Genomic DNA, 15,280 nt, shown 5'->3' on the forward strand with positions numbered 1-15,280 from the left:
TGGTTCTTGAATATTTTGTGCCCATTTAATCATACAATCTTTAACTAATTCTGTTTCCGAATCAAATTCTATCAAAACACTATAAATTCTCCTAATATGAGCTCTACTTTGATCTTTAATCTGCTTTATCAAGTTCACATCTTCCAAAGTTAAACCAAGCTTTTGATCTATACGCCACCTCTCCACCAACTGACCATATGTAATAGCTTATTATTAAGCTGTGAAGAACCACTTCACTACATACTTATTGAAAAACAAGCTATACAAGTTTTATTTTGTAGTTGAGATTTGAAAAGATATTTGCTACATTTTTAGATCACTATGAAAAATAGCCTAAGATATAGTTTCCCAAAAATACAGGCAAATCTACTCTCTTTAAAGCGATTACAGTCTCTCTGTATTCTTTTCTTTGTTGCCCTTTCCTGACCTACCTGTTCCAGATTAGGGGTTAAAATAACTATTCTGACTATAAAAGGAATAATGTTTTAGATATGAATTCATGGAGTGTGGTTGCTAATTTTGGCAGGCTTGCTAGCCTAAGAGGAAGTTTTCCTTCATTTCATTGCTTCAGAATTGTAAGCATCATAAGCATATTATAGACATCTGTGTGACAAAAAAATAATAATGCCATTTTGAATCTAGTTTGCAGTGAACCATGACTGTTGTTCTTACCAGCTGAGGTGATTTGAGGCTAACAGTACTAAACTTGTGTGACTTTAGAAACTGAGGTTTAAGAATGTTGTGGTTTTAATTAACTCCTCATGTCTGGCTTTATGTATTGAATTTCTAGCCTTTGTCCAAAATTTTAAGAGTTTAGAGCAAGAATGGAGCCTGAGAGAGTTTGCAGAAATTATTAAACCTATAATGTATTTTTATTGTGTTATTAAATAACACAAAGGTTAGTCTCTGCTATAGCTACTAAATGACTTTAACACCCTGTTCATCTGAGATGGCAATGTCAGGAGCATCAGATTCAACTCTTTGTGCTAATGCATATCTTTGTTTACATTCTGCCCTTAACAGTGGCAATGAATATGTTGTTGGAAAACCTGAATAACTGGGTTAGGGATAGATTGTCATTAAGAAAATTTATTGTGGTCACTAAGAGTTGACACCAACTTAATTAACAGAGTCAGCAGCTCACATTTCTTCTCAATTAAGTGGACCTTCTTAGTTCAGTGATGCAGTCATTTTGTAGTTCTCAAAGCTGAAGAATTTATATCTTCATAGAGTAGTGAAATGACTTGACTGAAATGATGTGTTGATTTTGCAAAATTTGCATTAGTTATGTTTAATGAAGGCAAGAACTGTGTTCTACTTTGCGATGAATCTGAATCATCATTTAATTTTTCTAATTGAAAGATAATTTTTAACACTCTTCACACCCTTTCTTTTGGCAGAATAATTACTCCACATGTTATAATAATGTTTAAATTTTATGACCAAAGTATATCTATTAATATATATTAAATGCAGAGCAATGACTGAATTGAAGACAGCAATTAAAAGCAGAGCGTGGCTAATAGAGCTTGTTTGCAAAATTTCTTTGGCACTTTTTGAGCAGTTCAGATTGTTGCAGTCTACATTAATGTTTTTTTGTTAATTTCTGCAGGTTCTGTGTTTATAATCCTTGTAGCATCCAGCAGACCTTGGCTGCTCTCAAAAAGCTAAGCTTGATAGGTAGGACCTCGCTGCCCAGGAGCTGAGCTTAGCTAGAGAGAGTCTCTCCTTTTTATACTGTCTTAGTGTATCCTTGTGCTACATTTGTTCAACAACATGCATGGGGAATATTGGTTCCATTTTCTAGCAGCAAATGTTTCTTCTTTGGAAGTAAGAAAACAATTTGGCATGGAAAGGCCCTCTGCAGCATAACATTTGCACCTAGTCATGCCAAGAAAAAGTGTGGACTGTTACTGAAGCTGTGCAGGGTGGGATACATATTACAGTTTCTGCTGCTTGGGTGATTGAACTATGAGCCAATCTTTGGAAAACATGTGTAATCATGGAATTATTGGGCTTACTCAATTCCTAATGTACAGAAAAATTCTAAAATTGAGGTTACTTGAGCAAACATGTAGCAAGATGTAAGCCATATGGAATTACATTGGTTTAGAATGAATTTTATTGCTGTGATAAGAGCATTTGCCTAGGAGTTGTAGAGGATTACCATTCTGGCTTGTTTGTCCAGTATATAAGATTCTAAGCAATATTTTTTATCTGATCTAGGGCAGGGGTCTTCAAACTTGGCAACTTTAAGACTTGTGGACTTCTGGACATGCTGGCTGGGGAATTCTGGACTATGAAGTCCACAGGTCTTAAAAGTTGCCAAGTTTGGAGACCCATGGTCTAGGGCAAAAACGGCCATATTTAGATACCCTCAGTCAGTGGCCTAAGTAGTGGGATCTTTCAGTAGTTCCTGTTAAAGTACAAGTGTCTCACATTATTTTTGAATTTCCTTCAGTTTCGAAAGCAATTTTTATTGTGATACAATAAAATGTGAGAAATGTCAGAACAAAATCCATTGAGGGCTAATATGTTTAATATATAATAAAGTCATAAAATTGTAGAATAGGACAGGGCTACTGAAAACAACGTCCAACTTCCTGCTTAGTACAGGAATCCAAATTAAAATCTCCCTAACAAATGGCTGATTACTACCCACATGCTAGGAGTTTATCACTTCTTTGGTACAATAATTAGTTACATTGTTAAGTTGTTAATATTCAGAAATTTTAGTATTCAGTTGAAAGTTGCATCCTGTAGCTTAAATCCATTCTTTTCTGTCTGGCATGCTGGATATTTACTATGTGAACAAAAAGAAGAGAAGCATTAACTACATATATAAAATAAAACAAAATAGAAATTAAAAAGGGTAGAAGAGTAAAAGTAAATGGTAAAATGAACAGGTAAAAAATGAAATTGATGAATATGAAACAAAAACCAGTTCAGCAGATTAAACTATTTAACATGCGGAGTAGTTTTGATCAAACTTTGCTTTGCATATTGTTGATTAAAAAAACCAGTTCATATATAGAAACACGTGAACGTATATCTTCAGTCCCAGTTCAAATCTGGTATAGCAGGATCAGAAAAAAAAAATCCTTTCATTTTTTCAGTCCCAGACCATGCAAAATCCAGTTCTTTGTTCTTTGATATGTTTAGTTTGTATAATTTAACAACATATTCACATTTTTACCTCTGAATTCTCCTGGCACCATGTTGACAATTTTATGGATGGTAAATCAAAGTCCCAAGATAGGAGTCAACATGTCCTTCATAATATTACACTTTGAACATTCAGAATTGAAAGCCAATTTTTCTTAAATATGTTTAGGTAATTGCGCCATAAGATGACAGGATAAAAATTTAATATTATTTAAAATTAATCATCCAATTTTTAAAATGGTATTCCAGTTCATTATGCAATGCACATTGCAAGCTTTCCATTTTCTACTTCTATCTTGTTCATACATTTTCGTTGTCATAAAAAAATAATTGTGACTTTGGAAAACCTCAAATCTTTTCTAAGTATATTGTTAATTTCATGTTAAGAATTTAGAATATTTGTGTGTTGTTAATGTACCAGGTTGACACTGGACGCTTGAAAAAAAAATTAATTTTGAAACATTGCCATTCAGCAGTTATTTAAAAAATCTACTCAAAAATTCATATGTGTTCTTAGATTCCTATTAACTTTCTTCACATCCTGGAATCTAAGTGCTTTACATACCTCTTACACTCTCAGATTCTTCAGCAGGAAGCTGTCACCTAATCAGCCATAGGCATCTTTTCAGAAAATGAGCTTATTACACTTCTGTAGCACACGGTCTCTTGGAACACATTTTTCTGCTCTTTTATCCTTAGTGAACTGCTCTCACAAACTTTGCATTTTTCCCATTTTCTTGCTTCGGATATAATTATATGAAATGTTATTTAATTAATCACTATATGTATATCCTACCTTTCTGCCTTGTTCAATGGGAGTCCTGAGGTCACACATAAATATGTTTCAAGCAAAATTAATTAAAAAACTTAAATCCCTATTAGCACAGTCCCTACCGCTACTCTAGTCGCCAATCAACAGAACTAGCTAGAAAGTAATACAGGGGAGTAGAATTTTTTTTAATTATTTGTGTCAAATGGAAAATTGAAACAAAACAAGATTTACTAGCATTGAAATATCATGGAGAAAACCAATAATGTTCTGGAAATTGAGGGTGAAGTTCAGGTATGAAGGTAAGTAGTTAGATATAAATTTTACTTTGGTAAACTTCAGGAGTATATAAAAATGAACTGTATGCTTTGTAGAAATACAGTCAAGGTAATATAGAATAGAGTATTTAATTAAAGGATTAATAGGGTATTTAATTTTTAAATATTCTAGAACAGAGGTCCCCAACCCCTGGGCTGTGGCCCACTACCAGGCCTTGAGCCGTTCGGAACTGGGCCACAGAAGTGACGGGCGCACGCGTGCATCTCCATTTGTGCGAGCAGTGGGCGCATGTGCTCACCACTTGTGCGGAACCATTCCCTCTCCCTCCCCACTGGTCCAGAAAGGTTGGGGAACTTTGGTCTAGAGCAGGGGCAGGCAACCTTGTCTCTTTTATGACTCATGGACTTCAACTCCCAGAATTCCTGAGCCAGCATAGTTGAAGTCCACGAGTCATAAAAGAGACAAGGTTGCCTACCCCTGCTCTAGAGGGTACTTAAACAGCTGTGCTGGCACAGTGGTTAGAATGCAGTATTGCAGGCTAATTCTGCTGGCTGCTAGGAGTTCGATTCTGACTGGCTCAATGTTGACTCTGTCTTCCATCTTTCCGAGGTTGGTAAAATGAAGACCCAGATTTTTGGGGGCAATGTGCTGACTCTGTATACCGCTTAGAGAGGGCTGTAAAACACTATGAAGTGGTATATAAGTCTAAGCACTATTGCTATTGTTATTTTATCAGATCTGTATTTTTAATCTAGGTGGTTCTCTGAGGGATCAAGCAGGTTTATTATCCATCCTTTGTAGGGTACATAAACGAGATCAGCTACAACAGAGAGGATAAGAAAGGAAGATGCTTTGGCAATTACAGATGTTGTACAAGATAAAAAATGCTATGATGACAAATCAAAATTGTACCTTAATCACAAAGAGGGATGCTAAATACTCAAAACACTAGAGTGATGTTAAAGTCAGTAATGTCTAGACTGGAAAAGGGGGAGGGAAGGCTGTCTTTATCTATGCAGAATGTGCTTCTTCTCTCACTTTTTGTCCCCCAAAGTCTAGACAAGGGTGGGGAACCTGTGACCCTCCAGATGTTGTTGAACTGCAACTTTTAGCTTCCCTCCTGTTGGCCAAGTTGACTGAGTGTATTGGAAATTAGACATCTGGAGGCTAAGGATACCCCACCCAGGCAAAGTTTGAGACTCATACACTTAATCTAGAATGGTGGAGAGAAAAGCCGCAGTTCTAAAAGCCCTGCCATGATCTTCAACTCTAATTGCTGGATGGAAAATGTATGTACTGTATGTGCTGATATTTGTGCAGGTGTATGTTATAGAACCAACATTTCAGAATAATGAAAATCCGTAGTTAATACAGCAATTGAGAATGATTGATCTTTACACAAAGCCGTGATTAATAGAATGAGGGAAACATTCTTCGTTGGTGGTCCTTTATCATCCCACGACACTAGCCAAGAATAATTATTTTTCCAACTGTACATTTTAATGCTATATTTTAATTATATAATGAAGCAATGTTGGTACTTTTCTAAATAGCTACGAGCTGATCATACATAAAGCATGCTACACTGAAAACTGAAATAACCCTTGAGTGTGCCTGGGCAGAGTGATAATCTAAAAGGAATGCAGGAGTGTAATTGGAAAAATAGAAGAATAGTTTAATAAAAGTCCAATTTATTTCCCTTGTGTATTTCTGTAGTTACATTTTCTTTGCCCAGACCATTATTTTTCTGTTACCCCTTCCTCCTCTGTCCAAATTCTAACAAGGCCTTCCCTTTCCACTACACTTTTTGTGAAGTTTGCCACCTCTCAACAATAAAATTCAGACATTTTTTTAAAATAAATAAATGCCTGTTTAAAATTCTACTTGGCTATTATCCGAATAATAATAACTCTGAATTATCCAACTGAAATATGTAATTTAAATTATAGCCAAACAAATTGAATAACAATTTTGAAATACTTTTCGGAGATTAACAGATCAGAAACAATTTAATGGTCTCTTTTATCATGAATTTCCATTGTTTGGCCCTAGCATGCACTTAGACTATAATAGAACTTGCAACAGAGACTGAAATTTGTCATAGAAGATAAGTCTTTAGACACTTGCTATCCATAGCTTTGCTAAGTAGTTTTCCTAATCTCTCTTTTATTAAAGCTATGTATGATGAATAGGAAAGACACGTCTTTTACAGAAAGGCATAATGAAGCTCTTTTAAAAACATTATCTTTCAGACAAATGCAAGGTTATGATCAGCTATTCTTTTGAAATAGTTTTAATGTATCTTTTCCAAACAAATCGTATTATGATTGTTTTAGCATATATCCAGTAGTAGTACATCAAGAATTCAGATTAATAAACTGGAAAGAATTAGCTATTGTGATGTTATGATATCTTTCCCCCAAAGAATAAAATGTGTCTTTCCTCTCTCTTCTTAAATATAATTCTGGATATTATTAGTATATTGCTGCAAAAGGATAACAGATCCATATAGGAAATAATTTTCCTAATATGCAAAGAGCTCGGTGCTGAATGAGTTACTTAAGTACTCTGTTATTAACAAAACATTGGACCATTAAAAGATAAAACCTTGTTTATCTTGGGTTGTTGTGCAGTATCACAACAAGGCCACTTGAGCTAAGCCGCTTTAGTCAAACAAAAGGATTTCCCCAAAGAATCGTTAAGTGTTGTAATTTCATTGTACTAGTGTAATTATTATTGCTCTAATTAAATTGATTAGGAATCACCATAATGCCTAAATGTATTTTGCATGCAGTTAAGCTACACCTTCAGTTTTACATTTGGTTATCAAAAATGTAAGTATTTATCTGTCTTAATCATGGATCCAACATTACCAGATGTTACCAAATTCCAAGAGTTGCTGGGAAGTAGACTATGAAATATGGCACTTGTGCTGTTTCTGATGTGGCCCATATTGAGTTTAAAAGTTCTTCCTTCATGAATTAGCCTTGGAAGTTTTCACTAATCACTTGATATTCTGCAGCAGGTATAGAATTTTCAGGTTTGGGTTTGGAATTGGTTGCTATTTGCTTAAAATTGAAATTTTGAATGACGTTCATACATCTCTTCTGTCCTTTCTTTCCAAAGAATGTCCAGAGTGGTGGGGCTTGGACTGCAGACAGAATATGTCTCTAACTGCTAAGTGCTCTTGCTGCTGCTCCATGAAAACTCTCATTGCTCCAGTTGACCTCAGGCAGCTATCGGAAAAAATCCTGCAAGGGCAGCCTCTCTTGATCAAGGTAACTTAATAGTATGGGGGGACCTGGCAGATGTTGGTAAACCTCTTGACAGATGAAAAGCATCTTTAATAAAAGCAATGTCATCCTTTTCTCATCAGACAGGACAGCATCGTTCTTATGCTGAAATGAAACATTTTCAGTCTCTCTACCCCGAATTGACAAATTTTGTGATACAAGAGGAGGCAGCTGAGTTATGGAGCAGCCCTTCCAAGCAGCAACCTCCATTTTCTCTTTTCTGGTACGTTTGAGCTGTTAGAGGTCCCCTGCCTTTCTAGAATTATCTCAACAGTAGCCCCAGCTGACAATCAGTGACGTAACTTTCAGGAGTCCTGAAGAGCAAGGAGTAGAGATGAGATGCAGGACTAGAAAAGAAATACAGTTGCTATCCCCATAATTTTCTTTTTTATTCTTTGAATTATCTTTTTTGATTGAAGTGGAGAAGTGGTCCTGTCAGTATGCTGATTTTTTTTAAAAAGGGAATTGAATCACATGCCTTGTTTTCCCCGAAAGTAAGGCCTACCCCCAAAATAAGCCCTAGTTTTGGGGTGAGGCACACACTTAAAAATAAAGCTAGGGCGGGGGTGGAGGTGTGGAGCTGCTCCATGCGCCCCACACCCACTTACCTTGCAGCCAGGCCTCTCCAGCCCACTTCTTCTGCGGCGTCTTCTGCAGCCAGGCCTGCATTTCGCAGTCACGGGGCTTTCTGGAAGGCTTCTGCAGCCGAGAACCGAGCTATGGATTCAATCCATTGAATTCATAGCTCAGTACTCGGCTGCATATGCCTTTCGGAAAGACCTGACTGCAAAATGCAGGCCGGAATGCAGCTGCAGAATGCAGCTGCCAGAAGAAGTGGACCAGCTGGGCAGGGCTATCAATACTGAAGGTGAGTATAAAAGACATCCCTTGAAAATAAGACCTGGTGACTTTTTTGGAGGCAAAAAAAAAATAAGACCCAGTCTTATTTTCGGGGAAACATGGGTACCAGTACCCGTGCTTCCCCGAAAATAAGCTCGGGTCTTAAATTTATTTTTGGTCCAAAAGACCCATTAGGGGTTATTTTAGGGGGATGTTTTATTTTTTTTATCATAAGGGCCAGCCCAGTTGGCGCCCCCCTCCGCAGCTGAAGAGTTTAGCTGAGGTGCGAAGTTGAATGCATGTTGCAAAACAATGGTGCGCCCCGAGTGAGGAAGTGTGAACTTTGAGGGGACGAGTATCTGTATTTCCACAGCTCATGCACAGAATTCACACCGCGCCTTCCCATTGGCGTTCAAGGAGGCTAATTGTGGTAAATACAAATCATTTTTTTGAAAAATAAAGGGACAGTCTACAATATTGATGATGAGTGTAAATGAAAAGGCAGTTTCCAAAGCCTTCCTCCCACTACTGAGGGAAACCTGAGTCACCTCCCAGAATGGGACGTCTCGGGATGCCCAGCTTTCTTTCCCATCCTTCCGCAGAGGAAGAGAAAGCCGGCAAAGCCCGCGGGGCAGAGCAAGGCCGCCTCCGGAGGCTGCTTTGGGGTGAGGGTGAAAGAGAGAAGCTGATGGTTGAGCCCCAGCCAGTCCCCACCCCCACCTGCCCGCTGGATTCCCCAGGGCAGGGATAGAAAAGGGGCAGCCTCTGCTTCCTCCAGCCCTGGCTTTCAGGCCACCTCGCAGCGGCAACACCGGCAGCAGGCAAGGTGGGGGGGGAGGCATGCAATCCGACCTGCCAAAAAACCTATGGTGGGACGAAGTGGGTGGGGTCTTAAGTAGGGCTTATTTTTGGGATAGGGCTTATATTAGGCCCAACCCCCCAAAATCAAGCTAGGTCTTATTTTGGGGGTAGGTCTTATTTTCGGGAAACACGGTATGAAACTCAACAAAATGATTGTTTCCTCTTATTCTGGAAAATGTCATACTTTAGAGGCTATACTAAGCCTATATAGTCGCTTATCCCCAATTTTTCTGAAAACAAAAAAAAAATCTTGAAAAAGTAAAAGGATTTTTCCTTCTCTGAATTTCTATTTCCCGCCCTAGGTTTTTACATCTTTAATCTGCCCCTGAGTGAATTTATTTTATTGTTTCCATTCTATCAAGTGTCCCTTTATCTAGTTTATTGACCCAAAGATGGAATTTTCATTTTTTTTTCTGGTTGTGGAAACTCTTAATTTTTTTTTTAAAAAGTTGTAGAACCCCAATCAAAAATCAAAGCTCTACTGATAAAAGATAGATTGCATTCAAATGACCTTTTTTCCCTCTTAATTTCTCCTGGAGTCCCATCAAGTTCTTGCAGGATCCTAAGTTCCACAGTTGAAAAGCCTTTTGCAAATATGTTGTTTGTTTGGAAGTTCAGTTCAGTGTTAAATTCCTTGTTACCTTGCACACCAGGTTTTTCCCTTCATATTTTGGAGTCTTCCAGTTGACGCGTTCTCTGGCAATCGGTTGGAAGAACGTGATGTTTTGCATAAATATTGCGTGACCGCAGTGGTTGATGCTTTGAGTCATATTTGGGCATTCCCTATATATGAAATACGGTGTTCCCTATCATCCAGTGCTGTATTTTTAATGAACTTATGATGGACAGTTTGGGTGCACAGTATCTCAGTATGAATCATGACAAGTCTCCACACTGGGATTTCTCATGTTTCCCTGCCCTCCATTTTCCTAGAATGATGAGTAAGTTAGGATTCCCAAAGCCTTTCCCATGTGGCTTTAGTTAATGCTGGATTAGGTGACGCCTTTCTTTGTTTTACTTCTTCAGCATTTAATTTTATAATAAGCCTAAGGGGTTTTTTCCCCCTCAGACAGAGACTTTAAGATTATATCTGATCTTAGGTAATACCAGTCTCCTGATTCCCTGCCTATATTATTTTCTTGGACAATATATATTATCTAAAGTTAGCTAAACAAGGTCCACTTTCTAATCCAAATGCTCATACCCACACATTGATATCTGATTTGTGTGTGACTTATGTGTGTTTTTCATGTCATATATGTTACATTAAGTCAGATATAGCCGTTTAGGATGGCAAACAGTGACTGTTTTGAAGTGCTTTAGGGCTCAGTAGCAATGCCATTGTGAGGTACCTGCTTTCTTTCTTATTCTCTAAAATGTTCCATAGGCAAAACCCTCAGAATAAATCTCAGATTCTGCAAGAAATTTTTCCCATCTTTTCTTCGCTGCTGTTTCCAAAGGACATTTCTCTAAAAAGCTGTTTCTTAATCCACCATCCACGACTTCAAGATAAGGTTGGTGTGTTTAATGTTAAAATATTTCTGCACTTCTTTTTATGCTTAGTTTCACATCAGGAACCTTAGGCTGAAAAAGAATGGTTTTTTAAAATCATTTGTATTCTGATTTATGTTTAAAAGGCTCTGATGATGCTTTACGCAGTAGCAAAAGTAGAAGGTCTCATGCCCTCAGATTAAGAATCAAAAAAAGATATGAGGTAGAAAGATAAGGAGAGAAAAGGGAGACACGTTCTCAGTGCTAACATTATTCTAAAAGGGTTGATGGGGAAGGAAATGGCTGCCCAGAGAGGGGCAGAAGTCATTGTCACCTTCAGGGCAGATAGTTCTGTTCTTCTTTCTCACAGAACTGTTATTTATCCTGTTTTCTGTGAGAAGAGAGGAAAAGTCTTTAGTCCAGTTGGTTATAGCAATAGGAAGAAGGAGATTCCAATGCTGGGCTGCTCATTTTTCTTATAAGGCAAATGGTTAAAACAAACAAACATAACTGAAACCCAATAAATAGCCAACTCTTCGAGACAGGTGGAATGTTACTGACCATTTGTTGCCGCTATTCAAACCTATAAGTAATGGTGTGACAAATTTGGTGTGTATTGCCACATGCATATAGAAAAGGGATGGTGCTCTGATTGCAACATTGTGCCTTCCATCTTGCAGATTTTGCTGTCCCAACGTCACTGGGTAGCATCAAGTTTTAGATCTACTTGGTTGACAAGATCCTTGAGAGATGGTTATGGGGATCTACTTTTTTTTTTTGGCTCTGGTTTGATGTTGCAGAGGAGCTCTACAGTAGAAACCATTATCTATGCCTTCAATTTCTCTGAATTCAATTTTATGTTTTCTTTCTTTCTAGTAAAACTATGAAAGGTTCTGGGAGATAATAAAATGAACAGTCCTTTTTTTTATTTTTCAGACATACAGACTGCAGAACACCTTTGTGGTAGGAAGTGGTCGGCTCAACTTATATGTTATTCCGTCTCTCTTGTGCAGAGAACACTGCAAGACATTGATGGTAGAGCTAGAAGCTGGAGATATTGGTGAGAATTGATACAGCAATAGGAGCTTATCCTACAAATGGCAAATGTAGCTGTAACTGTTGTAACTGTTATTGCTGGAAAAAAAAGCAAGCGATGGCTTGTAGCTCATGACATTTTGCCCTGCTAAATGCTTTAAGCTTTATAATGCAGCAACAGAGAAAATATATTCCACACCCTATCTGTTGGGAAAAACAATGAACTCTGTATACACTATGTGGTCTTCTAAATTGGCTTTCTACCCTAGAAAACTGCATTTGGCATTATAGGAAGTTTGTGTTGAGTCTGTTGCAGCAGCCAAAAGTCAAAGTGCTGTTTATGGGAAGGCTACAATATAGTAAATAATATTTTTTCATTGCTGTACAAGGCTGGGCCAGACCAAACTTGATTGATCACTGCAGTTCAAAGAAGAGAATGTATAACTGCTTATGTATAAACATTATATTGAAATATAGCAAAAGTCAGGTAGGCAATGGGTGGGCAATCTTTTCAGGCAATGGCCATTTTTAAAAAATTACATGAACTTTTATCCTCAAAATCTCATACAAGAATGTTGGGGTTTTGGGCCATTTGGGGCTGAGTTGGGGTAAACTCAGGCTCTCTAGAGGTGTCATGGATGTACTAGTGTTTGTAGAATTTTGAAGTGGACTCTTGAGATTATTAGGTCTGTTTTACGGAAGCCACTTAATTAAATTGTTCCTACGAAAACATATGCTGAAATTATTTTTTTATACTTCCAAAGAAATCTTGCTGAAGACTTAACAAACTGATTATCTCTAAGCTGTGTCCTATTGTTAAGACCAGAACATATATATGGATAATTTACTGTTATATAAAATATTGATGGGTTTAGGACCACTAAGCACGGCCGGCTCACCACCACCACCAAGTCACCTCCGCCAACTCATTGCAGGACAACTCAGCTAATTTGCTATGGGGACAACTGGCCAGGAGCTTCCCACCAGAGGGAGAGCTGGGAGGGTAAGTGAGCAGGGGCCAGAGTGCAGAATGGCAGTGGCAATGGCCGGAGGCTTCCCATTTTCACACCCTCTGCTGCTGCCACAAGTTACGGGCCTTTTAGAGTTTGGGGTGTTTGGCAGTGGCAGCGGTGTTCGGGTCGTTAGTGGTGGTGGGCGGGATGAGTGGTAGAGAGGCGTTGGAGGCCGGGTAATGTCCCATTTTCACATCCCCCACTGCCACTGCTGCTGAACAGCCTGTGGCAGTGGGGTGTGTAAAAATGGGATGTGCCTGGCCTCCATCATCTCCTGGCTACCCCCCCAAATGGCCAGAACACCGCTACCGCTGCCGCTGCCAAACACCCCAAACTCTGAATGGCCTGGATCTTGACTTAGCGGCAACAGGGTGTGTGTGTAAATGGGAAGCTCCCAGCCATCGCTGCTCTGTGGTCTGCCCACCCACTCGCTTGCCCAGCCGCCTGGCTCTCCCTCTGGTGGGAAGCTCCCTGCTGTCGCCAGCAGTCTCCACTCTGCACAGTCACTTGCTTACCTGCCTGCAGCGAGTTGTCCCCACGCTGAACTGGCCATGATGAGTTGTCCCATGGATACTGGCAAGAAAGCTTGTTGAAATACTTGCACACCATGGAAATAGAGTGAAGGGATGTTTCAGGGCATCATTACCTCCAATAGCATACAATAATAAATCATAATAAACTAGTGTCATTGTTTTTCTTCCAAAGGTTTTACAAATGTAGATTATTGGACAACAAATTTTAACTCCAGAGGATCTGAACCCGTTGTTGTTTGTGATGGATCTGCCAGTTGAAAACTCAATATGTAAGACCTCAATATCACAAAAGATATGGGGATGATACCACTACAGTTTCCAGAGATACGTTTTCCCTTCTGGTCTGCGATGAAGAAAGCTGTGCACTTTTAAAAGAACATTTTATTCAAGGTCACTGGCTTGCCTTTCAGATGTTTTGGTAGAAACTGGAAGACCTCTTTTCTCTAGCTTTTTGTAGAATTATTCCTGAAAGCCGACTGACGGATTTTGTGGGGGAAAGGTCTGTGAATACTCTTTGTGAATATTGTTCTTTTTGACACTGTAGAAGGAGTCGTCTCAAAATACTTCTTTCCAGACATGCTGGAAGAGGTAACGTCAGAGCTGCTGATGAATCTGTCTCTGGATCATTGCTTTAAAAGAGCAAACTACTGAAATATTGGGTAGGCTGAGAAATTAAAAATGTCTCTTGAGAAAAGCATTTGCTCAGGTTCTTATCCTATGTTATAGTTTGAATGCAGGAATTTGGTCCACAGCTGCATTTTTTCTTTCTTTCACTGTATTATGATGACGCATCTTCAGAATATTCTTTCCAGTAAAAAAAAGAAATCGTCTTTCCACCTAAGAACACAGCGTGACTTTATGTAGTCATCACCAAAACTGTGTGGCTGAGGTGGGGTTTGTATACTTGACAGAGAAAAGCATCCTGCAAATATATTTTTCTTTCTCTTTTCATGAATACTTTCCCCTGGACTAAGTCAGTAGAATGCCAAATCCATCCCCCCCCAAAAAATGAGTAATAAGAACCAAATTTGTTAGAGCAATGACTTGGTGAGAATGGTGAGCATCCCCTTCTGAAAATTAAGCCTTTGGAGAGGGTCTGAGTTGGACATTCCAAATTAGTCATCATTTTAATTTGTTATCATGGTTGAATTGATCTTGGGAAAGCATGTCTTGAAAACATTTTCTAAAATTTTGGTTTGGATGTCTCCAGATCTTTTTAAATCGAGTTGGATATTTGTGGGCAGAGTTGCAGTGTGCAGTGTTTAACGTGTGCCATGAATATGCTTGCCATTCTCTACAAGCTTTCATTGTGTTTTCTCTTTCATTAGCATTGTCGGTGTTTGATTCTTGATTGCCTTCCCAGGTTTTTGCATTTCCTCATGGTTCTTGTGAGCTCATCTATCTAATATCTTTAGACGGGATTATTTTCCAGCACTGAAATTGTAGAGGTGTTTCCCTTGAGCGAATCTTTAGGTTCCTGTTGTGCTAAGACAATTTGCAGATGTGTCAGGCTGAAGCCAGGCCAGCAGTGAGGCTAGTGCGCATATTTGTACAAGTTTATATGCTTTGGGGGATTCTTTTATTAAAATGTAATAAAAGGAGAAGCAGCATTGCATTAATTTGTAAAGAAAACAGTTTTAAAGAATGGACTAGAATAATATCTTTGTTTTTAAAATATTTTGGTTAATTATTAATTGTTCAGCAGAGTAACAGTTAAAGGAGCCTGTCAGAATCACAATCCCGTTCTCATGGCATAGTGCAAATAGACAAATTTGTTTATTTCCTTCTGTTTCTGACTGGAAACATGCATAACTAATTGGGGTATTGAGGGACTAAATTATGACAATGAAATTAGTCTTATAGATGTTTAAAGGATTTGTAAATAAATAAATGATAGGACTATGAAATTTAGAAGGTGGGAACTAAATCTTCATCACTGAAGTTTAACTGCACGCTAAGTGTTTTCACCTTTTTTTAAAACAAATTTCACATATAATGTCA

The 15,280-nt window shown here is 38.4% G+C and overlaps 1 protein-coding gene across 1 annotated transcript in view; it reads left to right on the forward strand.

Moving 5' to 3' along the window:
- The window catches only part of CUNH6orf89 (chromosome unknown C6orf89 homolog), a 25,096-nt gene extending 11,002 nt beyond the window's left edge, over nt 1-14,094 (forward strand). Inside the window, exons 4-8 of the mRNA XM_015812595.1 lie at nt 7,340-7,491; nt 7,590-7,729; nt 10,595-10,721; nt 11,635-11,758; nt 13,452-14,094. Coding sequence (XP_015668081.1) covers nt 7,340-7,491; nt 7,590-7,729; nt 10,595-10,721; nt 11,635-11,758; nt 13,452-13,537 — 629 coding nt within the window. The 3' untranslated portion in view covers nt 13,538-14,094. The remainder of the gene's footprint in view (nt 1-7,339; nt 7,492-7,589; nt 7,730-10,594; nt 10,722-11,634; nt 11,759-13,451) is intronic.
- Nucleotides 14,095-15,280: the final 1,186 nt, after the last annotated feature.

Source organism: Protobothrops mucrosquamatus, unplaced genomic scaffold (genome assembly GCF_001527695.2).
Source record: "Protobothrops mucrosquamatus isolate PMUCROS unplaced genomic scaffold, P.Mucros_1.0 scaffold100, whole genome shotgun sequence".
NCBI lineage: Eukaryota > Metazoa > Chordata > Lepidosauria > Squamata > Viperidae > Protobothrops > Protobothrops mucrosquamatus.